The sequence below is a fragment of the Leiobunum rupestre genome, chromosome 9 (genome assembly GCF_980474605.1).
Source record: "Leiobunum rupestre chromosome 9, qqLeiRupe1.1.hap1, whole genome shotgun sequence".
NCBI classification, from domain to species: domain Eukaryota; kingdom Metazoa; phylum Arthropoda; class Arachnida; order Opiliones; family Sclerosomatidae; genus Leiobunum; species Leiobunum rupestre.
The window spans coordinates 36,008,599-36,034,379 of record NC_143392.1 but is presented as its reverse complement, the minus strand read 5'-3'; the positions used below and the strand labels follow the sequence as shown (position 1 = coordinate 36,034,379).

At 35.6% G+C, this 25,781-nt stretch overlaps 2 protein-coding genes across 3 annotated transcripts; both read left to right on the top strand.

The window, feature by feature from the left end:
- The first annotated feature begins 774 nt into the window (after positions 1-774).
- On the top strand, positions 775-2,869 carry Es2 (ess-2 splicing factor homolog). Its single transcript, XM_090159179.1, has 6 exons — positions 775-1,018; positions 1,079-1,253; positions 1,330-1,719; positions 1,814-2,062; positions 2,152-2,377; positions 2,465-2,869. Exons 1-6 carry the CDS (start codon positions 875-877, stop codon positions 2,769-2,771), a joined length of 1,491 nt encoding a protein of 496 aa, XP_090015305.1. The 5' UTR covers positions 775-874; the 3' UTR covers positions 2,772-2,869.
- A 229-nt stretch (positions 2,870-3,098) lies between these two features.
- LOC149927301 (proline dehydrogenase 1, mitochondrial-like) lies at positions 3,099-10,537 on the top strand. 2 transcript variants are annotated; one of them, XM_090158225.1, is made up of 13 exons: positions 3,099-3,770; positions 7,528-7,736; positions 7,811-7,848; positions 7,970-8,008; positions 8,263-8,471; positions 8,556-8,737; positions 8,799-8,880; positions 8,951-9,043; positions 9,112-9,258; positions 9,328-9,423; positions 9,487-9,683; positions 9,743-9,831; positions 9,908-10,537. In XM_090158225.1, exons 1-13 carry the CDS (start codon positions 3,411-3,413, stop codon positions 10,111-10,113), a joined length of 1,947 nt encoding a protein of 648 aa, XP_090014351.1. In that variant the 5' UTR covers positions 3,099-3,410; the 3' UTR covers positions 10,114-10,537. The 2 variants fall into 2 exon arrangements, with proteins under 2 accessions (XP_090014351.1, XP_090014352.1); XM_090158226.1 differs by lacking the exon at positions 7,970-8,008 and having other exon boundaries at positions 3,116-3,770; positions 9,908-10,535.
- The last annotated feature ends 15,244 nt before the right edge of the window (positions 10,538-25,781 follow it).

The following is a 25,781-nucleotide window of genomic DNA, read 5'->3' as shown; positions in this document are numbered from 1 at the left end:
GATTGTAAAACCCCTCCTACGGGACATAGTCCCCTCGGAGAGGTAATAATATTTTTTAAATTAATTTACTTCGTCTAATAAATCACTGTAACTTCGAGACGCGTTTAGTTTACTAAGCCTAATTCTCCGTTTAAAATTTTGCGTCCATTTCGCGCGACACAACGTCACTTGAAAGTAAAATCCACGTAACTAAATACACAAATCAGAATGATATACGTTGATTTTGCTTTCAGGCTTTAATGATTCCCACCGGTAGAGATAGATGGCAAAATCGTCGAGTGATAACGTTTCAAATTTGAAACTAAATTTTTGCCCCGCGACTACAAGATTGCAATTGTACCTCCATTTATTCCCAACTCAATGGGTCCAACCCGGTTACCGCGTTTACAGTATCCTTGGTTTAACGTTACCACGGCCAACTTTGATCTCTCGCGCTACAGTGGCCATCTCATTCGTTGACGTTTCTGTGTTAACCTATGAGCAAAAGATGTGTATGACGTGAGCACCCTTAGCCGATTATTATTTCTAGAATAGCTTTTACATTGAAGCCAATATAAAAACCGAGCGTGGCGCTGAACTCCTACACGTTATAGTACAGTTTATAGGGGGAAAATCCTTGCTCGCGGTATTTCAACGAATGTGTTGGCCGCTGTAGGGCGAACGGCACGTGATCAAAGTTGGCCGTGTCGTTATTGAACTCATCCTTGGGTTCGTCAACTTCGTCTGCTTACTTGGCTGCTGAATCATATCTAAAAAGCATATTTGCAATAACTGAGTACGAATTTAACAATACTAAGCTTTTAAGTTCGCATTAACGGAATCTGATGTTAAATTAAAAAAAATTGTAGCTAAAGGTTTTCAATATTAAATATAAATGGCTGCAGGGAAAGATACTTCTTTTTCTCTAACCGAATTAAAATCGAAATCGTTAAGCCTTTGTCCTAAGAAAGAAAATACGGAAGAAAGTAAACAAAATACTAAAAAAAGAAAAGTATTAGATGAAGAAACTTATACTGATGTAAGTATTTTTATATATTTATAACTTTATGGAATAAATTTTAAATACATATAATTTTAGGTGTTGGAAAAGATTATTCAAAGGGACTTCTATCCAGATTTTGAGAAACTCAAAGCACAGAATGAATATCTCGAAGCCTTAGAATCTAACGATGTTGCTAAATTAAGAGAAATTCAAATTAAATACTGTTCTAGAAGGAACACAAGCAGACCTGGCACTTCATTTAGTTCAATTTGTAAGTAACTTTATTATATCTAGATAGAAAAATGGTTTAATTTTTAATTTCTAATTTTTTTTTAATATGACCTTAGTTAACACACCTAGTACCTTTGAAACACCACAAAAAGACAATAAATCAAGCAGTTCACCTACTCGTAATCCAGAGGAAAATGAAGTACAGACAATTAAACCAATGGAAGACAAAAAATCGGAAGCAGTGAAGTTGTTAACCTTAGACCAGTTCTTGTATAAATTCACCAGTGAAGACAATGCTTCTTTTGACACTTTAATGGTTGAAGCGGCTATAAAACACGAACAGAAATATCCTTGGCTCTACCATGATGAAACTAACGAAGCTGATAAATTAAAATCTGCACTTGCTCTACCATCTACTTCTCAATTAGCGATAGAGGATCATAAACCCAAAGAATTAACTACATGGGCTTATAAAAATGAAAATGCGTTGATGTATGTGCCTAAAGGTACGATTTTAATCAGGTTTTTGTATTTAACACGCCGTTTTTAAAGTAGTAGATACGTAATTAAACTAATTATTTCACTTATTTCTTTATTTAGGAGTTGATCTTACATTTGAAGAGAAATTGGAAAAGGAACAAAGACGGGAAGTAGTTCATAGTAATACACGTTTCGAAATGCAGCCCTTCAATGAATTGGTAAACAAAGCAGCCTTAGCTGAGGCTGCATCTGTGCAAGCAAAGACTTTAGAAGGGAAAATTGGAATAGATGGAAAAGAATTGATTCCAAAAGACACCCCAATGGTCAATGGCTATGGTTTCGTGGCTTCAACCCCTTCACCAGCTCCTGGTAATTTGCGTTTCTTTTAGTATTAAAACCAATTGAAATAGTAATTTTTTGCTTCTAGTTTTAAAACCTTAAATATTTCTACTCCACAGGCGTTTTAGATTCTCCTTTGATGACTTGGGGTGAAATTGAAGGAACTCCTTTTCGATTGGATGGTAGTGATACGCCCATTCCCAGAACTCCAGGAGGACCACAATTCAGAATTCCCGATGTTCCGAGCAGGGAACGTTTGGCAATCGCATTAGCTGATAAAGCTTCGAAACAAAAAAAGACCAAGAAAGAAGAAGCTCTACAAAAAGTCAAATCTTCCTTCTTTACGTAAGTTATAAAACTTTTCTATTTTCAAGTAGCTAGCCTGCTTAATAAGGAAATTTATAAGTAACTTTGTTTTCTATTTAACAACAGGCCTTCTCCTAATTTTGGTGACACTTCTCCTAGATCTCCGTTAGATAGGTTAAATCGTATGTCCCCCGCTGCGCAAAGGCTCGCGTGTGCGAAGCTAGGTATTCATAGGAGTACGGATAAAGCCCTGTTGGCTAGTTATTCACCTTCGCCTTCCAGAACACCTTTAAGGGATCGGACACCCAGCCCAGCAACTCCGAAAACCCCAGTTTTGACAAGGGAAGTTACGGATCCTTCTTCTTTAACCGATGACTTATTGAACTTATCAGATTTAGCGGCGAATCGCTCGAAAGCCGCGGATTTTTTCTAAATTCGCGCGATAAATAAATGCTTTTATTTAAATTTGTAAAAATCGTTGTACAAAAAAATCATTAATATCTTTAAAAGTAATTAAATTGCTTTGTTTTACTTTTTCGCCTTTCCATTACATAGCGCTCGGTGAAGCGAAATTTCTTTACGACTTAACCGACTTGTTTTTCGGAAAGAATAGTGATTGGCTACTTTCCATGACCTTGTGATTCAGTTTATCACTCCAAATTCTCTTTTTCAAGCGCCTGGTCGTACGCACAATGGTGTAATTTCTCTCTACGAACCTTAGCGTACGCATGCTCAGGTGTTGCGTAATTACGGGTACAAAATTCACCCACTTCGATTTTTCGGCGCTATTTATGCTCATTTCATCGCTTGAAACTTTAGTGCTGGAGGAACTCTCGGTCGGAGTAGGCGCGTGCCGAGAACGCTCTTATCCCCTGTCGATAGGCCTACGAAGTTTTATCGTAATCCTCAGTCGCGTGCTGCTCCGATAAGATTCCAAACAAATGATTTCGAAGTTGTAATTGAAAGTTTTATCTGCGATCCATTGTTAGTTATCACCAGCAATTTGTAGATTACAGCTCCTTTTCTTCACGAACTTGAATATAGGATAAAACCTCATTTAGCCGGTTGATAAATGGCTTCGGGAGCATTGTTATGTTCCATTCCCAAAGTATACAAAACTTCACTCTCTTTGCAATTCGCCTATCCCAAAAACCACGTGTTTCCCAAAAACTGGGATTTGAAATTTTCGCCAATTCGTAAATTTCCCGGTAGTGGTGTCAGACTTAAATCAACCGCCGCCTCCGTAGCATCTACAGACCTTCAAAGTAGCACTGTAGAAAAACAAAATGCACCAGCCCAAAAGGACCCGTTGGATCTTACTTTCAACAATACCCAAACTGCCTTCAAAAGCAAGACCACCATGGAACTTATCCGAGCCTTGACAGTTTTAAAAATTAGTTCCATCGATTATTTAGTTGACAATCATCAAATGGTAAGTTAACATCCTTTATTTTCTTTGACTGAATGTAAATTATTGAATGGGTTGTAAGTAATTTCTATGACTGAATGTTAATAAGTTATGTTAAATTGCTCTTTAAAAAAATTGGGAGCCTGGTTCCATTTCATGTTTATCCCAAATTTGTCGTTTAATTTGATGTAGAAATATCAATAGTAATTTGGTGTTGAAATATCAATCGTGTTCTAGAAAATTTAATCTTATCATTTTTAACACTATTGTTTTTTAATGAAATTGCTAATATGCTCAATATTCCTATTTGATGAAGATAGGTTTGTGTTAGGATAATTTATACTTCTCTTAACACTTATCCTTGCTTATCTTTTTGATGGCCATATAAATTTTATTTACACAGAAACATTAGTGTTTAAGTAATCTACAATTAATTTTGCAAGTTTAGTATAACCCGGTAGTTCTTTATAATTTTTGGATGGTTTTGGCCTTGACACCTCTTGCTAAGGGAATCTGTAGCTAAATTAAAACTAAGGAGAGTATTGTAGCTCTTAGCCTGAGTTTTGACCTACATTTTTTGGCATGGTTTAATATTATCTGTAGGTGTAATATTACACGAAATGCTGTTTTTCTCTTTGAAGTGAAGAAACAGCGATTAAATTGGGGTTTTGTTTGAAAATAGTCAAAACTAAGATTACTAGATCAGAGGCATTATATCTTATCCCTCTAAATTACAGATTTAACGGGTCATAATTTATTTTTCTGTCTATCAAAATGAGAATCTTGTCTGGTTAGTTTTGTAGGATGTGTGAACTTCACATTGAGTATGGTATCATAAAAGCATACATGTATCTTCAAGGCTGCTAGATGTAGAACGATGTTGTTTAGGGAATAATGTTTTTGATGGTTTGGGTCAGCATTTATGTCAAAAGTAGATTGTTTTCATATAAAAATGGAAATTTAGGGTTTATTACATAATTCAGTTTAAAAAAAAAGTAATGATTATCATTAAAATAAAATTTTTTTGTGTATATTATAAAAATACTTTTTTTTAACTTAAATTTTTGTAGTTTTATAATCGTGAATAATTTCTAAAATTATCCCAAGCTCGATTTCGTGGGCTTTTTAAATATTTATTTAGTCATAAGGTTTCTGCTGAATTTAGATGTAATATCAAAAACATTTTTTGCTTATTTAAGCGCTGATCTTAAAGTTGTTTTTCATTGTGCAATAACTTATCGTTAGTTTATTCTAATTTCAGTTACGCGTCTTCTATCGAACCATTTTGGCTAAACGTAATATATTTCTAGACCAAAACTAAAACAATGATGCAGCTTTTTTTATATTATTTTATGCCCTTTAGTTCCTTATTGGTGAAAAGAAAATGTACCGAATAATTAGTTTTAGATTAGTTTAGCTTGTACAATTCCTCATCTTAAAAATGATACTAATACTTAAGCTGTTACAGTCCCTTACTCCGATAATGCAAATTTATTTTTGGATAAATTTTCTTAATGGACAGTTTTTTTCTTTTCTTGCCAAGTGGTTTTAGTTTTGCAAATAAAGGGGAACTTTTGGTGTATTGCGCAATCCATTTTATGCCATACACTTCCTTGTTTTGAATTTGAAGTATAATCGTATTCTCGGGCGACAGTTTGGTTTTATTTGAAGTTTCGTACCTTAAGGTTAATTTTGCAAAAAGAGTTGACAATTAATTTTGTATAAAGTTTCCTTGTTTTAGTTTTTAATTTAAAGCTTTATAGTATTCTTAAAAGAGAATAGAATGTTTTGGTATCAGACACTTTCTTTTGTAAAAATAATTTAGCGCAAAGCCACTTTTATACATTTTTGTTTCGGAAAAAGGTTGCTGTAACAATGGAAATTCAGATTAAATTATTGGAAGTATACTTATGAAATTTAATTAGGATTATTTTAAGTTCTTAATAAATTTACTGAGGGAAAATCATGTAATTGTTAAAATAAAAAGTTTGATTTTAACTTAACATTTTAAATAAAAATAAACAATCCTGCCTTTAGGTAATTAGATCATGCCAATTAATTGTGCTAAACGTTTTTTGCAAAAAGTTGTGATATTCAGAATTGGCAATTAATTTTGTCTGAAGCTTTCTTGTTTTGGTTTTGAATTTAATGTTTCATAGTATTTTAAAAAGAGACTGAAATGTTTTAGTCTTAGATATGTTCTTTTGTACAAATAATTTAGCGCAAGCAATTTTATTCTAGAAGTTTTGAATTTGTAGTATAATGTATTGTCCATAGACACTTTAGTTTTAGTTTCAGGTACTTCCTTTCATACCTTAAGGTTCCTTTTGCATAATGGGGTGATGTTTGATGAATTGCGCAATTCTATGCCCAAAATTTCCTTGTTTTAGTTTCTTATTCTTAATAGACACTTGGGATAAGTTTTATTTTCTGTTACTTTCATAGCTCTATTTAATTTCTTCAGCACGATTTGATGTTAGAAGTTTTCTGGTTTTGGTTTTGAAGTTTTTTAGTGTTCTAAAAAGGGACTATGTTTTAGTTTCAGATACTTTCTTTTGGACAAATAATTTAGCGCAAGCAATTTTACTCTAAAAGTTTTCAAGTTTTACTTGGCAAAAACTAGTGTAACAAATATGGGGAGACCTTTGGAGAATTGTGCAATCCATTGTGTCAAAAGTTTCCTTTTTTTATAATTTAAAGTATCATGGTATTATCGATAGGTACTTGGTTTAGTTTTAGTTTCAGGTACTTCCTTTCATACCTTAAGGTAACTAATTGCGCAATTAATTTTATACCAAAAATTTCCTTGTTTTAGTTTTAAATTATACTTAATAGACACTTCAGATAAGTTTTACTTTCTGATTACTTACTTTCAAACCTTCAGCACAATTAATTTTATGTTAAAAGTTTTTGTTTTTGATTTTGAAGTTTGATAGTATTTCTAAAAGCCACTTGAATACATTTTAGTTTCAGATTCTTTGGTTGTCAATACCAAAACATGGAAATTTTAAATAAATTTGCCAAGGGAAAAGACTCTTAACTTTTATTTAATTAAATAGTTTGAATTTAATGATACATTTTTTAAATAAAAAATCAACAACCCCGCCATTAGGTAATTAGATTACGGGAATTAATTTAATGTTAAAAATTTTCTTGTTTTGATTTTAAATTTTATGTACTATTGTTTTTTAAGACACTTCTAAGGCACCTTAAGGCAATTAATTTACGCTAAATATTATGTTTTGGTTTGAATTTGATTTCATAGTATTCTTTAAAGACAATTGAAATAATTTGAATTTCAGATACTTTCATTCGTACCTTTTTATTCAATTAGTTTAGCACAATTTTACACTAAACGTTTTTTTTAGTTGTGAATTTGAGGTTTGATAGTATTATAGACTTGGTATTACGTGTTAGTTTCACATACTTTTATTTTTCAATTTTCCTTTTTATGTTTTATTATAATTGAAGTGTTTCAGAATATTTCCTACATTTAATCACAAGTTATAATGATTGCAAAATTCCCGCCAAATCATGGATGCATACAATGCCTGACTATTCATACTTGTATTGCTTCAACTAAGGACCAAAAGTTTTAAAATTACATAGCCTAAGGATATTTTCTTTTCTCCTATGTATTAGTTTTAGAAAATATCTAATCGAGATATCATCAATTTCAATATCAAATAATTTTTTTAATTAGTGTACATAATAATGCTATTATTATAATTTAAAAAATATTTTTAATATTTATTATCATTGTGTAATTTTTTCATTTCAGTTGATGAAATATGGTAAAAAAGTATTGGGAGCCAGGATCTTTCATTTTATTATGAAAAAGACATTCTATGGCCAGTTTGTAGCTGGGGAAAATGCTGAAACAATCAAACCAACCATCGAAAGACTCCACTCATTCGGTGTTAAATCTATCTTGGATTATAGTGCTGAAGAAGATATAAGTGAAGAACAAGCTACAAAAGTGGAAATGGAGTAATTTAAATTCTATCTTTTTGTAGTCATTGCTGCAGATGGGAAAATTAACATAGGATTTAATTATTTTTCAGAGCAACCCTTTCTGCAGCTGCTGAAAATGGTGTACAAGGTATAATCTTTTATTTTTCATCTTTTTTTATATGAAATACACTTAAATTTAAAAATTTAATTTAGACACATAAATTGGTTGCCTTAATTTTTTTGTTTAATTTTATTACTCCAAATTAAAGAAATATTACCGAAAGAGGTGGAAATAGATAGTAATACTGGTAAGTTCAGGTTTTTAAAATTAAGGTTCAGCCCTTAACTAATTCTGCGAACTGGAATGATGCATGGTGATAACCCACAACCGCTTTATTTAGTGCATGATTTATTTTTTAAATATTTTAAAATAGCAATGTTCCTGAACTAATGCATGTAAGAATTACATTAAATCGTTTGATGTGGGGCATGTTTGAAGCGGATACTATTACATTTTATTTCTAAAATTTACTGAAATGTCATCATTTTTTATTGTGAATAGGGGAAGTGAAACAGTACCAACCGGTGAAAGATTTTGCTGACAGGAGGAAGCATAAGGTAACTGCTCGCACGTATTTCTATTTAAACGAAGCCCAGTGTGAGAAAAATATGGAAACATTTGTGAAATCCATCGAAGCTGTGAAAGGAACCACTAAAAAAACTGGATTTGCAGCTATTAAAGTGACTGCTTTAGGAAGGCCGCAGCTTTTGGTAATTATTAATCAAACTTCATAATGTAATAATAATAAGGTTGTAATTTCGGAGAGTAATTTTTATATAATTTATTTCCTTTAGATGCAACTTTCTGAGGTTATTTATCGAACGCGGAATTATTTCAAAGATGTAACAGGAGCTGAAAACTACATGGCATTAACAAACGTACAGCCCACAACTTTAGTAACAAAACTAGACCAAGTTAAAGACCATAATGAGGAGTTTCAGAAATGGCTGTCAAGAATGGATTATGATCGTAAAGGGTAAGACAAAATTTTTTGATTTGATGCTTCTAAATTTCGATATATATTTTGTTTTGTTCAGGTTGATGAATATTTTTTCGTGGAGTGGTCTGGTGGATATGAACTACGTTATATCTGATCTTTTCAAAGTTCCAAATCTCACTGTACTTATATTCTTTTATGTTTGATGAATTTAACATTATTCACACCAAACTTATCATTATTTTCATATAGACGGGAAAAATGGAGAGCATTATCTCTGTTTTAACGGATGAAGAGGAGGAACAATTCAGAAACATGTTACGGAGACTTCACAATATTGCCAAGGTTAAATAAATAAGAAAAAAAGGGAAATTTAAGGAAGGGCTAAAAATTTTTGTACGTTTCTATTTCAGGTTGCCAGGGATAAAGACGTTAGAGTTATGATCGACGCTGAACAAAGTTATTTCCAACCTGCCATAAATCGTCTTGTTATGGAATTAATGAGAAAGTATAATAAGGAAAAGGCAATAGTTTTTAACACGTACCAATGCTACCTCAAAGTAAATTTCTTTTGTCACTAGATGTTAAAATAAGATAATCTATACTAAAAGCTTTAATTTTTTTAATAGGAAGCTTACAATAGCGTGATTCTCGATCTGGAATTATCTCAAAGGCAAGGATTTTTCTTCGGAGCAAAACTGGTTCGCGGAGCCTATATGGATCAGGTAATTTCAATTCTTAGCTTCATTTTAGCTAAGTTTGGTATTAAGTTATAACTTCACTTTCAGGAAAGGCTTCGGGCAGCTCAAGTTGGGTACGATGACCCAATTAATCCCACTTTTCAAGCAACTAGTCATATGTATCACAAATGCTTAACTGAATTGCTCCGAAATATTCAGAAACTGAAACACACGAGTGATCAGAAAAAAATTGCTATTATGGTTGCCTCTCATAACGAAGATACAGTTAGATTCACAATTCAAAAGTAAGAACAAAATTTGAATGAAATTTATGACCATTCTAATTAAATTGTTAATTACTTAGAATGAAGGAATTGGGTATAAGTCCGGAAGACAAAGTGATATGCTTCGGGCAACTTTTAGGCATGTGTGACCATGTAACTTTTCTGTTAGGTAAGAGTTATTTTCTTTTTATTAGATTAATCTACATTGAAAATGAAATCTTATTAAAATGTTATTACGGTTTTAGGGCAAAGTGGCTATTCAGTTTACAAATATGTTCCTTATGGACCCATCGATGAAGTTCTTCCGTATTTGTCTCGAAGAGCTCAAGAAAATCATTGTTTATTGAAAAAATTAGAACGCGAACGAAGCCTGCTTCTTACGGAGGTGAAGAGGAGGATATCGAATAAAGAAATCTTCTACAAGCCAGATGGTAAATACAGCCCAATATAGGGTGTATCCTTTTAGATTTGAAAGACAAGTGAAAGACTTTGGTATGGAAGTTAAGTTGGACTGTGATAAGGAAGTTAACTAATATTAATGCTATTTAGTTTAAGTAGTCAAAAAAAGGATTAAGTTAAATGTATATTAGTCAAAAATATTGCGCGTGAGTAAAATGAATAATCTTTTAAACAAAATTTTAATATAGGCTAAATGATTTTAGATAATTTAGGATTTATTAAAAATATTTAATCACTTTTAAATAATACTTTCCAATTACACTCGCTAGAAGAAACCAAAGTTGTATTTGTTACGCTTAAATTATTTTTACATGTATTTGTCACGATTGTTGCTTTAATATTTTCTTTACAACTTAATATAATAGTTTGATAAATGTATATATTAAATAATATAATATGTACAACATTAATAATATAAAGTTGTTTTCACTTTGTATCATATTCTGATTCCATTTTTTGTTGTACCATACACATTGTTAAAAATGACCAGAGCCATGGTGCCCTGCTTTGCCTCTTGCTCAGATGGAGCATGTGAGGTTGCATGCTCGATTTGGAAGGTCCCTAACTTAATAATTTATCGCAGAGATAAATATGACCTACTATAATTATATGTAACATAATTACATATTATCAAGACTGAATTCATTCCAGATATTACTTAATCAAAAGTAGATAATCCACTTATTACATAATGTAATATTGTTTTATAGGGGTGTGAGAGCACTCGTTTTAATCGAGTTAGAGTTCAAGTACTCAGCTCGAAACTCGATAAGCCTTGCCGCGAAACTCCTGGAGCTTTGCAGAGGTGGGCAAAAAATTGCGAGCGTTCGGAAAAATGAGCATATAGAGTTTTAAACACGGCTTGCTCAAGTGAGCGAGTACTCAAGGCAAACGAGTTTATTTTCTCAATCTCTAATTGAGCAGCCCCTGGGCGAGCGCCGAATAGTTCGCTCCAGGCGTTGATGGCTGACGGCGCGCTGAGGGAGATTCCCCCCTCGACGGGTTAGTTTCCTCACTTTTAAGCGACGCGTTAGTACCCTCAGTAGAAAGCGCTGACGCAGCGTTGAGGGAAATTTACCGAGAGAAGGAATAGTTCGCTCAGATTTGTGCGCTAGCTACGCGCGGATTTTGATCATGGTGAGCGACGGTAAAGTTCGTTTACGCAAATCGCTCACAGCGCGGAGAGCAAAAATTTCAAAAATCAAACATTAAACTATTACTCGGCTATGGGTTTATTATTTACTTTTTTTATTAATAAAATGAAGGGTACTCTAAACGTCGGGAGTTAATGATATCTCCGATTGAATAAAATTCAAAGGTTCTTCCGAATTTATCCAACGATAAACTAGACTGCAAATATTCCGTTTAGTGTTAAAAGAGCTTTATTAAATATTAAAAGCCACAAATTATAACAATAGGCGCTAGTATACATTCTTTTGGTCTTGACAAACTTGGCAGGTGAAATGGGCTACGCGGTACGCGTTTCTTCATTTTTAGGGGATTGTGGCTCGCGCTACTTTAAAGAAAAATATTAATTAATGATCGGTACCATAAAAACAAGTGGACATTTACTAACCCCTAATCCAACTCATTTGTAAATCTCCAGAATTTAATAGACAGTTTTAGCAACTACCTACAGGGGCGGTGCCAGAAGATTCTTAGGTGTAGGCTAATAATGTTTATCATTTGTGGGCCCCCTGTTCCTCAATATTGGGCCCCTCTATATATTGACTTAAAATTCAATTTTGCAAATTCAGGTAATTTATTTATTATTTGATATTAGTGCGGTTATTAAAATTTTACAGTATTAACTATCATCACATATTTTATTTGAATTTAAAAATCGACTTGATGTGGCCCCGTCAGATCGATTTGTGGGCCCCTATTTGAACACAAAAGTAGGCTATAGCTCGTGTTGCCTACCCCTAACGCCGCTCCTGACTACCTACACCGGGATTTTAATCACAGTGAACGACGACAGAGTTCGTTTACGGTAAATCGCGAAGAGCAAACATTTTTAACAATAATAATTATTTAAAATTAAACTTCACATTTGACGGTATGAACAAGTTAATAATAAGATTATTTTTAATGTATATGTAAAATATAATACAATATCTTTGCATATAACCGTCTTCGATTTTGTCCATTGTTTATGACATCGACAAAAATAACCATATCATCAAATGATCAAGCTAATTGCGAAGATTCACGGTTTTTAAATAATAATTTTTTTCAGAAAAAAAGGGAGGAGTTGGAATTAATATAATGGCCAGCCTGTGCCAATATTAAAACTGTTTTAGTTCCAAATTGAGGTAACTCGATTTACGCGAATTTTCTTTTTTGCCGTTTTTCAAACTTCCTTTACACTAAAAATATAAATATTACAAATAGCAGCCAATGTAAAGTTACAAAGTTATCGATTATTTTCCATTTTTAAAAAGCATTACGTTATAAATTTTTATCAAATTTAAGTAATATTTTTTAGATACCTGGTTTTGAAACTAATAGCGTTCTTTTCGTTTTTATTTCACACCGAATTTTAGTAATAATAAAAATGTTTGAATAATTCTAATGTCTAGTTTGTGCGGGTAACAAAAATCAACAGTGAAGAAGCTGTCAACGATCACCGTCAAGCTCAGCATGTGGGGAGTGGGGACCCGCTGGCTGCCGGGGAGTATGAACAAGGAGGGAGGGGGTGGAATTACCAAGGTAACCTATTTAAAGTTACTATAGACAGTAGGCTATAATCACTATGCTGTAAACATCTGTGTCGCGCGAAAGCGATCCAAATGTAACGACTGACGATTACGATAAAAATTACATCATTCTTCCGAACTTCAAAAGGGCGTTATTTTATTTTTGAACTTGTAATAACTTACACACAAATATTTTCTTTACATTTTTCTGTTTTTATTGCTTACGATGTTACATTTTATATACAATATTGGAAATATTTCAATAATTATTTAAATCTTCGCTCTTGCTTGATACCTACAAAGATTCTCAAAAACAATTGTGTGGAGCGTGTCATTTTCGCCTAATTTGGTTTGACAACAATGAAACGAAACCAAAATTAGTTACCGCCATACGCCAAACGAGGAGGCAATGAACACCGCTAATGCCCCACAATGGAACATTTTTAAAAAAAAAGGATCCACCGTGGAACTTCGTATGTCATTAGAAAGTGTTCATCTTGTAAAATACGGAAGCGAACTTAAAGCCTGAAACTGAATAAAAAAACTCAAGCCATAGTCGAAGTACTATAACTCCAAAACTATGGACTCGAAAAAATTAAACTTCGAAGGCGAGAAAAATTATGAACAGCTAAAGCAAAAAACACGAAAAAATTAAACTAAGGAAGGACCGAAATACGAATCGAAAAACGCAGACTTGAGAAAAGTCGACAAGAAACTGTAAGGAAATGAGAAAGGAACCTACTATTTATACTATTATTGTAGAAAGGATTACGAAGCGAGGTATAAGTATAGGAAACTTCGAAATTGCCCTAGCATTGGCTATCTTAAACGGCTAAGACCCAAGGGAGGGGCGACTCATTGGCGTCAGTTCGGAATTCTGGCGTTGACCCCCCGTCATATGACGTTAAGAAGTACACGCTATTGTTGAAATTGAAAACTGCGAGAATGAAGAAAATGGGTTCGATGCTAAATAGAAAAAACCCTCCATCGACTGTCCCCCTATTTTAATATTTTTGTCAGGTGCAGTAACGAGTAAGTGGCGCCCTTGCTGTCTGGAATGGGCAGTGTTCGAAAAAAAAGCCCAAAGTAAGGAAAAAAGGTTTGCAGAGCCAAATAGGATTTTATGAATCGGGCCAAGCCGCCAATTCAATGCTTTTGAATTAACTAATATTATTCTAATGTCTGAATATGTCGGCTATAGATTCCAAGGTTCAATAATATCTAATCGGCCCGATTAGTCGCAACTTAGTAAATAGTAACACAGAATTAATAAACATTGTAAATAAATGTAGTAAAAATAGCTAATAATACCATTAGTTAATAATATTGTTACATAAGTATGACACGTCTTATTCTTTATATGCAAAACGTTTACTATAACTAGCCACAAGAGACACTCTATATAGAGGGCTTCTCGTGTATGACGTGCCCTTTATCAGCATCTCGCTAGGGGTGATTTTTTACCGTGATGACGTCACTCTGTAAATAGGTTTTAGTGAATTATTTCCATTAAATTATGGATTTATGATATTACGTAGTATTTTTATTTTTATTGATTAACGTTTTCATGTTAGTCTATCCGTAGTCCAGAAAAATATACTTTGGAGCTAACGTCCCGTAGACGCGGCCCGAATATACATGGTTTTCTCCGTTTTCCTATATGGTATTTTATTATAGAATACTTATTTCGGTTTCAGAAGGGCTAGTTTTGATCTAGTCTATGAAGCTATACGACTCATTTTTAGGGGGAGTTCAGTTTAGCGAAAAGTATATTTATATATGTATATTATAAGTCAAGCCTAAATTAGCGAGTGAATGCCTATTTCGTTGAAATATTTGGTTAGTCATGTCCCGCTGCGACGAAGAGACGTTTCCTATGAGTGGTCAACCTTTCCCTTTTCGTTAAGATGCCGAAAGAGACGCCTTCGTGTCTGGACTCCACCTGCGGGTCCCAAAATTGAAACGATTGGGATAGTTTGGAAAGGGGTTGAGGTTCCACCCCCCCCCCCCTCTTTTCAAGCTTCAAGTTGAAAGCCGATCGCTAAAACGTAAATACAGCAAATTAGTTTTACCTATAGTTATTATTATTGTTACTAATTATTGATAATTTTTGTTTTTTTATATTTTAGGACGATTTACAGAAAAATATTTTGATATTTTCTGTAACGAACAAGAACTCGACCAAAGGCCAGACGAGCTGATGAATGCCAAGTTAAAGAACGGAGCAATGGAATTTGAACTCCAGTTGTATAAGGAGCATGTTGTCAGAATTTATAGCCCGGTGTACCGGTAAAGAGAACCACACCACCGGAGGCCTATCATCAGAATGCCCTACGCCAGCGTCCACAAGCCCGGACAGGTGACAAAACCAGCATGGGTAGCAGAACCCCACTACTGATGGTCGCACCCTCGACGCAAGCCGCTCAACCCAGCAGAAGGTGCAACAATGGGACGACCAGCCCGCCACTTCGCACACAGCAGTGGGATAGAGAACGGATGCTCTAGCAACTCCGGCCGACACCCCACCTACAAAGGCAGGGAGCCAAGCCCTTTGGAGAGAGCTCCTAAAGGGGAACGGCGGGCACACAGCAGCCCGCATAACCCGGCACAGCTGGCACCGGAGATCCCGGCGGGAGCCCAAAAGGCCGGGAGATGGGTCCGCCGTGCCCTCATACGGAGGCCCGCAGCCCCACAGCAGGCTACTCAATCCGCCGAGGCGGCCAGTTTGCCCGGCCCCTCTCCATTAGCCTGGGCCGAAGCCCAGTATCCAGCCCACACCTGACCGAAGTCGGAGGTCGGAGATAGGACCCTTTGGACGGAGCTAACATCTCCCAGTGCGCCACCGCCCTTACGGGTTGTATAAGGAGCAGTTGGACAATGCCAACAAAACCCCCTAAGTGGCTGTAGCTGGTTGTTCTTGCGTAAAGGTCTCAAAATTCAAAAACCAGAAGAAGCCAAATAATTGGCTAAAACCAAAACGGTCCTTTTCAGGACCACCTTCGTTTGGTCTATTCGCTGTTTTAATTGTTCCGTATTTTACAAGATGAACACTTTCTAATGACATACGAAGTTCCACGGTGGATCCTTTTTTTTTAAAAATGTTCCATTGTGGGGCATTAGCGGTGTTCATTGCCTCCTCGTTTGGCGTATGGCGGTAACTAATTTTGGTTTCGTTTCATTGTTGTCAAACCAAATTAGGCGAAAATGACACGCTCCACACAATTGTTTTTGAGAATCTTTGTAGGTATCAAGCAAGAGCGAAGATTTAAATAATTATTGAAATATTTCCAATATTGTATATAAAATGTAACATCGTAAGCAATAAAAACAGAAAAATGTAAAGAAAATATTTGTGTGTAAGTTATTACAAGTTCAAAAATAAAATAACGCCCTTTTGAAGTTCGGAAGAATGATGTAATTTTTATCGTAATCGTCAGTCGTTACATTTGGATCGCTTTCGCGCGACACAGATGTTTACAGCATAGTGATTATAGCCTACTGTCTATAGTAACTTTAAATAGGTTACCTTGGTAATTCCACCCCCTCCCTCCTTGTTCATACTCCCCGGCAGCCAGCGGGTCCCCACTCCCCACATGCTGAGCTTGACGGTGATCGTTGACAGCTTCTTCACTGTTGATTTTTGTTACCCGCACAAACTAGACATTAGAATTATTCAAACATTTTTATTATTACTAAAATTCGGTGTGAAATAAAAACGAAAAGAACGCTATTAGTTTCAAAACCAGGTATCTAAAAAATATTACTTAAATTTGATAAAAATTTATAACGTAATGCTTTTTAAAAATGGAAAATAATCGATAACTTTGTAACTTTACATTGGCTGCTATTTGTAATATTTATATTTTTAGTGTAAAGGAAGTTTGAAAAACGGCAAAAAAGAAAATTCGCGTAAATCGAGTTACCTCAATTTGGAACTAAAACAGTTTTAATATTGGCACAGGCTGGCCATTATATTAATTCCAACCCCTCCCTTTTTTTCTGAAAAAAATTATTATTTAAAAACCGTGAATCTTCGCAATTAGCTTGATCATTTGATGATATGGTTATTTTTGTCGATGTCATAAACAATGGACAAAATCGAAGACGGTTATATGCAAAGATATTGTATAACATTTTACATATACATTAAAAATAATCTTATTATTAACTTGTTCATACCGTCAAATGTGAAGTTTAATTTTAAATAATTATTATTATTAAAAATGTTTGCTCTTCGCGATTTACCGTAAACGAACTCTGTCGTCGTTCACTGTGATTAAAATCCCGGTGTAGGTAGTCAGGAGCGGCGTTAGGGGTAGGCAACACGAGCTATAGCCTACTTTTGTGTTCAAATAGGGGCCCACAAATTGATCTGACGGGGCCACATCAAGTCGATTTTTAAATTCAAATAAAATATGTGATGATAGTTAATACTGTAAAATTTTAATAACCGCACTATTATCAAATAATAAATAAATTACCTGAATTTGCAAAATTGAATTTTAAGTCAATATATAGAGGGGCCCAATATTGAGGAACAGGGGGCCCACAAATGATAAACATTATTAGCCTACACCTAAGAATCTTCTGGCACCGCCCCTGTAGGTAGTTGCTAAAACTGTCTATTAAATTCTGGAGATTTACAAATGAGTTGGATTAGGGGTTAGTAAATGTCCACTTGTTTTTATGGTACCGATCATTAATTAATATTTTCCTTAATAAAGCTCTTTTAACACTAAACGGAATATTTGCAGTCTAGTTTATCGTTGGATAAATTCGGAAGAACCTTTGAATTTTATTCAATCGGAGATATCATTAACTCCCGACGTTTAGAGTACCCTTCATTTTATTAATAAAAAAAGTAAATAATAAACCCATAGCCGAGTAATAGTTTAATGTTTGATTTTTGAAATTTTTGCTCGCCGCGCTGTGAGCGATTTGCGTAAACGAACTTTACCGTGATCAAAATCCGCGCGTAGCTAGCGCTCAAATCTGAGCGAATTATTCCTTCTCTCGGTAATTTTCCCTCAACGCTGCGTCAGCGCTTTCTACTGAGGCATAAGTTAATGATACCGACTGAGGGTACTAACGCGTCGAGGGGGGAATCTCCCTCAGCGCGCCGTCAGCCATCAACGCCGGAGCGAACTATTCGGCGCTCGCCCAGACGCTGCTCAATTTAGCCCTCTCGCTGAACAAGAGCAGCTGGAATTCGAATTTGAAGCGCTCACTCATTACTGCAGGATTTTCAAAAATGAGTGCTCACTATTTTTGCCCACCTCTGGAGCTTTGTAGTTCAAAGTTTGCCAAGGTCAAACTCTGTAAAAACTTGTTCGGTAATTTTTAAGATTTTATCGAGTTTAAATGACACCACAATTCTCAACCAATTGTCAATAGGCTCCATGTGTCTTGATCCAATAGGAGAGAACCATGTTCAACAACTATGTCTTCTTCTAAAAAATTAAAATTCAAGGAAATAAAACTCGAGAAAGTTAAGGATCTGTAACTAATTTTTTTATTTTTTAAGTTCATTTAATTAGAAAATGTTTAAAACTCATTGATATTTCAAAACTCGTTAAGCACTCCAAGCTTTAGAAAAGAGTAATTTTAAAAATCGTTAAATCGCTAGGTTTCTCAAACTCGAACTCCATAAGGAAAAGTTTTGAAACTCAAACTCGACTCCGTGCGAAAAAAAAAACGAGACTGGCACACCCCTATTGTTTTATGCACGTTGAAAGGTTATCCAGAGCAATCTTTTTTTTTTTGGTTATTTAAAAGTTCGCCATACAAGTTTAATAAAAGCAATTTATTTTTGTTATTAGCTTACTTTCCCTTCAAAGGTGATTGAAAGGATTAGTTTGACTATAGAGAATAAACAAATAATTTTTTATTAAATAGATAGTTATCTCAAAAGAGTACATTATATACATTTATCTATACTTCTAATTTTACTAACTTAAAACTTGTGCTGATTTTCAAAAGTGGTGCTGGGCAAAATACTAAAATACTAACTTATTTATGTACCATATTTTCCTGAAGTAGAAATCAATATGGAATGTATATTTAGGTAGGGTAATATCAGCGGTAAATGATAAAGGGAATGAGACCTTAAATTTATGTAACCCCCAAATGGTGGAATATTCTCCGCGACCTCTTCGTAAAATTGTTTGGGTATTTTCAAAATAACGCATTGGTAGTTATATTCCCTTTAAGCACATTAGAAACTGCCTCGAGTCTGCAAAGGTACACGTTTAATTTTTATGACCATCATTATATTTACATTATAACATAAGTAACATTTTAATTAAGTGCAACACGATATTAGTATAATCGGAATGAGTAGTATTTGTAAACAGCCTTGGAAATAACGGTGGTCAGGTGGTCAAAGACCAGTTAATTAATTGTTCAGACCAGTTTATTTATTCAAAATTTGGGGGGTCACTGGTCACCGTGTCCAGTTTATTAATTCGAAATAATATCAAAAAAACAGAAGGTGACCAGTTTAATAATTCCAAATAATATTAGATTAATTAAAGGTTTATATCAATTTGGATTTCCCTATGTACAGCGACTCCTCTTACTACCGCCGGGGCCGCACGTCGAGGTTTTATGTAGAGTCCCTTCGCTCGCATCCCTTGAACGAGTCGAACTGTCTAACCCTCCTCTGGCCTCAAACCCTCAATCCTCTCATGGGCATTGCCCATGATCCTCTAGTCTCGCTTTCCCCCGAGTACGGTAGGCTACCTGGCTACGCGGTAACGGACCAGGGACTCTGGAGTTACGGGGCCTAGAGAATGAGAGATAATCCGGTAAATTACGAGGGTCTTCTAGGCTCTGGTAGTAGTCTTAAGTGAGATAGTACTATATTGTACTATTCTTGTGGTACTCGTAAAATAAAGTTAACTATTTTGAATACGAATATTAATGTTACCAACATAATCTAACTTCTAAACATGTAGTATATGTTTTTTAAGGCATATAAATGACATTGGCACATTTTATATAAGACCAGTTTAATAATTCATAAGCTAGGGGGTCACTGGTCATAAGGACCAGTTTAATAATTCATATGCTAGGGGGTCACTGGTCATAAGGACCAGTTTAAAAAAAACCTTATTTCCAAGGCTGTTTGTAAAGCCTTAAAAGCGCAGGACCGAATCAGTAGCCCCGCCAGGGATTTTATGCATGTAGGCCCAGCCTGAATTAGAGGCCCCATCTATAATGTTTATTTAAAAAATTCCCGAGTTTCAAGGATTTTTTTTATTTAAATGTTTTAAATTTTGACATGATTTCTATTTTCCCATTGAATTTTTAAAGGCATTTTAATCAAGGAATGACACTCTTCGATTAGTTTTTTTCCAAATTCGTCGACTACTAACTTTGGGTTTTCTTTTAAACAATTCGACAAATCACGATTTATCGACAGTGTAGCCAGATTTGAAAGCCTAAATTCTCCCATAGTTGTCCGTAGACGTGTTTCCATTCTTTTGAGTGAACTGAAACTTCTTTCTGAGATTGTATTTGCCACAGGAATGCAAGAAACAATTTTGTAGTATTTCACTAGGTCGGGGAACCCATCTGCCATTTTAATTAAATAGTGGAAGCAGTCGATTACGCTGGTAAATTTCTTGGGGATAATTAAATTTCTGGCTATTTTAATTTGGCTTTTTAACGAATTCAGGTCGAATTGAAACCGATTATAAGTGTTACAATGGGTTACGATATCGTTTTCGTTAAGAAAGTTTTCCGAGTTAGGGTCAGATGCCATTATACCTTTGAATAAGTCAGAGTTTTCCAATAGTCGAATTTTCATTTCTGAAATAAATTTATCAACTAATTCGAAATAGGTGGACCTCAACTGGTCAATCAGGGTTTTTGCTTCCGTTTCCCTGCTACCCGTTGTACTCGTTACCACACTATGTTATAATCTCTTGTTAGGGATTATTTTACGTTTCCGTAAAGCTATCGGTTCGCTGTTACGATCAGGTATTGCAATAAAAGCAGATTCTGCGATTTTAGTAGCTTCTACCCAAATGAAATCAAAACGTTCCGAGTTCCTACATTCTTCTAAGGTCTTAACGGTAGCTTGGCAAATGGCAACGGCTTCCGTTAAAATAACTTTCGAACTTTGCAAGTATTCCGACAGGGAATTCGTTACGCATAATACTTCTTCTAGTGCGACAATTAATATTAAGTTGTTAAAGTTATGTAATTGGGATATATACCCACGACACTCAGCAGCTTCCTCTGGTTTTCCGTTTTCAATTAGATTTTCTAACGTTAAAACTACGGAATCGAGTCTATTTCTAAAATAACTAACACCTTTTTTTTTACTCCACCACCGAGTGTCGCAGCTTTGTGGCATTTTAAGTATCTCATAGCCCAGATCTTTTTGGGAGTTTTCAAAATATTCGCTTCTAATAACCGAATTGCTTTGAAAATTGTATATGGCCTGAACCAAACCAAATGTTCTTCGAATTTTTTCGCCATATTTTTCCAATCCGAAAATCCGTTCACAAATCCAGTATTTCTACTGCCTAGAAAATGACGGCAACAAAAGTAGTAAACTGCATTTTTTGCAACTGAATACTCAAGCATTCGATATTTGTCGTACCAAGAAGAAATGAAACCACGATTTTTACCACCCATTAAAGTTTAAGGAAAAGGATTGAGTTTAGGCTGAACTGGAAGGCAATCTTTATCTAAACTAATATCCAATTCGTGTAAGCGCACTTCTGTTAAATTAGTTAAATCTTGCACATCGGCAGATATAGTAGGGTTTCTAATAATTTCGGCTTCATTACTTAGTGCAATGTCTAAAGCAGAACTGACGTTTGGAAGAACCTCAGAAATATTACCACCTTCGAATTCTAAACCCTCTTTATTTCCCAAGCTTTCCCCGGGACTATCATTATGACTCTTGCCTGACGATTTCAAAAACCGTTCCATTGCGCCTTTCTGACTACTAACAACACCATCTTCTCTCTTGCGCTTCTGGCGTTTTTGGGCCCCAGATAAAAACTTTCGGGTGCTCATATTTTAAAACTTAATTTAAAACCTATTCTAAACGAAGCTTGTAATAGCTTAGTAGTCTCAAAAAGACTGTTTGGATAAAGCAGAGCTATAGTATATGTAAATATAATAGCTAATTAGGTTTCAAAAAGGCAGTGGGAAAATCAGCTATAAATATCAAATTAGCCTTGAAAAAGGCTGTTTGGAAAATTAAACTACAAATAGCTTATTAGCCTTGAAAAAGGATGTTTGGAAAATTAAGCTACAATAGCTTATTAGCCTTGAAAAAGGCTGTTTGGAAAATTAAGCTACAATAGCTTAATAGCCTTGAAAAAGGCTGTTTGGAAAATTAAGCTACAATAGCTTATTAGCCTTGAAAAAGGCTGTTTGGAAAATTAAACCACAAATAGCTTATTAGCCTTGAAAAAGGATGTTTGGAAAATTAAGCTACAATAGCTTATTAGCCTTGAAAAAGGCTGTTTGGAAAATTAAGCTACAATAGCTTAATAGCCTTGAAAAAGGCTGTTTGGAAAATTAAGCTACAATAGCTTATTAGCCTTGAAAAAGGCTGTTTGGAAAATTAAGCTACAATAGCTTAATAGCCTTGAAAAAGGCTGTTTGGAAAATTCAGCTACAATAGCTTATTAGCCTTGAAAAGGCTGTTTGAAAAATTAAGCTACAATAGCTTATTAGCCTTGAAAAAGGCTGTTTGGAAAATTAAGCTACAATAGCTTATTAGCCTTGAAAAAGGCTGTTTGGAAAATTAAGCTACAAATAGCTTATTAGCCTTGAAAAAGGCTGTTTGGAAAATTAAGCTACAATAGCTTATTAGCCTTGAAAAAGGCTGTTGAAAAATCAACTATTAAATCTAGTTAAATTCTGGCCAAAAGAGACTCGAAATTGAGAACTATCTTGCTCAGGAGTCAGGATACAAAAACGAAATGACGATTGACGAAACGCGAGGCCCTAATCACTGACGGACCCCGTTCGATGGTCACTGAAATCACGTGACTTCGCAAAAGAGGGGAAAAAGGGGAAACCCAAATTCCTCAATATTTGAAAGAATAACCCTTTCCTATCAAAGCAATAGGCTTGGGCTTTACCTCTGCTGGGACGAGAAAGAGAGAAATCCAGTTTTGGCAATCCCCCCTCCGGTCCTCTTCACTGACGTCGTCAAATTCCAAGAAACTAAATGTCTTTGTTGTGTGTATTGTAGCTTCTCACTGACACCGAGGCAAAAAGACAGGTGTTCCTGCACTTTGCGGCCTAGCATGACGTATTTCCCCCTCCCGGCGTCACCATCTCTTATCAGTCAATTCAAAAGAAAAAGTTTTTTCAATTGGAAAATCTATAATCACGGACAGCGTTGCCAACCGTACTCTAATTATAGTACATTTCGATAAAATTAACTTTCGATTTTCTTCGTTTCCAATCTGTTATATTACTCTCAGTAGGCTAAAAATGGAAATATCAAATCTTATTTTACAAACTAGTAACTAAAAATATTGAGGGTTATAATAGGCACCGTTTCAAAAATTTAGATTGCTCATTTGAACGACTGCTCATTTGAACGACTGCCCCGGCCTGATTAGTCTCGTAGGTCGCTGTAGTGCTTAGGCGGAGCAGCGGGGTACAAATACATAGTGATATATGCTCATTTCACCGACTCTTATACTATAGACTGTCTTTAGTGTTAGGTTGACTTATAGAACAAGCAATGTATTCTAAGTATTGGTGACTGACGGCGCCGCGCAGTCACTTCGCTCGAGCGCTGGGGGGCCAGACCGGCGACCCCCCCCAGCCCCGTTCTTTATAACCAAGCTGGGCCTTCTAAAACGCGACCTATAGGACGAGCAGTCGGACAAATGAGCAGTCGGCCAAATGGACAGTCGGCGTAACGTGTATTTTGTGGTCGGCCAAACGAAACTCTCCCGGAATGAGTAGTATTTGTAAAGCGGAGGACCGAAAACATAACGAGATTTTTACAGAGGTGGGCAAAATTATGAGCTAATTCCAAAATGAACACACAGACGTTTTTAATTTGAGTGAGTGACTCCTCGACGAGTCGACACATGTGACGCTGTTTTCTCTCTTCAACCACAGACTACCTACCTCAAGAAGCGCTTGTACCTAGGAATATGAAAACGCGGTACCCTGGAATAGAAAAGTGTATTCCCCCACTACGGACTCCCCTCTCTCTCTACGGCAACGAAGAGCGAGCCAGAATCGCGGGCATAAGTGCTTAGCACCACCTTTTCTACATGTTTAAAAAAATTTCGTCCGCTAATTGTAATGCGAAATATCAAATTAATAAGAAATATACCATCCCCTTTCCCCCAAAATAATTGCTGGTCGAATATTTTGGTGATTGGGTGATTCGGTTGTTGGTGTTTTACCTCAGGTAAGGGAAGGGCCCGTCCTTTTACCGGGAGATCTTTGTTTTTGTGGGATAGCGAGGAGATCACAGCGCCCCTTTGACCCCTTATTGATATGCCGACGTGTCTAAGACCAGTTGTTTGATAGTCATTTATATTTCTTATACATTATATATATTATAAATTATTTATTGTGTTAAAATATGCTTACATGTATTATACATATTTTTACGTTTATATTTATTCTCAAAATTGAAGAGTTGGAAAATAATACGCGAGATAAATAAAGCGAGTTTTTAATAACGTGCGCTCGGATGCGAGCTAAAAAATATAAATAGTAACGGTTCGGATTTTGATTTGAAAAGGACTCCATTTTATGATCGGAGCAAAATAATTGATATTTCAACTAATTTTGGACGTTAAAGTCGTGTTTTGTTTAACCTTCGAGCTGTAAACGTGTTGACTTCAAGATAAGGACAGGAACAATCTATATTGGCCAATTCGTTATGCCCAACCATCCAGCGGCTACATTCAACATATTGTACGAGATACCATCGCCACCAACATAAATTCTGTGTTCCGCTGTTCCGAAACGTCAACAACGTCGCTCAGATTCTTCCACGGCTCCAACCGGACTCTGCCACTTCGATAAAGTTTCCGCAGTTCAACTGAACATTTCGGGATGAACTTTGTTAAGTAATGGTTGCAACCTAGATTTTACATTTCGTTAATGCCGCGAGCACTGGCCAGTTGCTTAGTTTGATAATATTTCATTTAGTTTAATTAGTGTTTAGGTAGTTTTAAGTTAGCTTAAATGTTTGGTTAGGATATTGAGTTTAAATTAAATCAATTAGTGTTTGGCAATCTAACAACTGGCTTGATACGTTTAATAACAAATTTCTCCTAGACACCAATTTAATACTGAGGACCCTCGCTAACCCCACCATATCACGTTACGCGAGTAGTCCCGGGCGTATTCAGTCATTATTATTAATTGTAGACGGGTACCTTAGGGGTTCGCTTAAGTCGATTGTCCCTAGGTTGAGATCTCCAACATTCGACACCCGCGCTACATAGTTTTCGAATATGAAAATTCCGTTGCTGGATTTATTGGCCACTGCTTGAATAGGACGAATACTCCTCTCCATAACTTCACTTGGGACCCCACACCGACCTCGTTATGGATTTGTAAACTACGTAGCAAACAAAAGAAAAAATAGAATAAATTAACATTTGAGTTGTTGCAACTTGAGGCCTCAGCGTGCACGGTACTCCGCGATGTGACCAACCGCTTGCTTCGTGGAGCCGTATAGAGCTTGAAGGGCTTGGCCACAGACCCAGACCACAATCGTCTGCGTGTTCCCCTTGGGCAACATGTCTCTAGAAAAGTTGGATGGGGCTGATAGAGCTGCCTCGTAACGGGGCCAGTCTCTGAGAGCGCACCATTCACCTTGGCCTAATAGGTTCTATCCTTGAGGAAGTCTTCCACCCAACGAAGATTTCCAGTAAGACCCCGGCGTTGAAGTTTGTAGAGCAATGCCTGGTGGTGAACACTGCCAAAAGCGTCTTTCAGATCT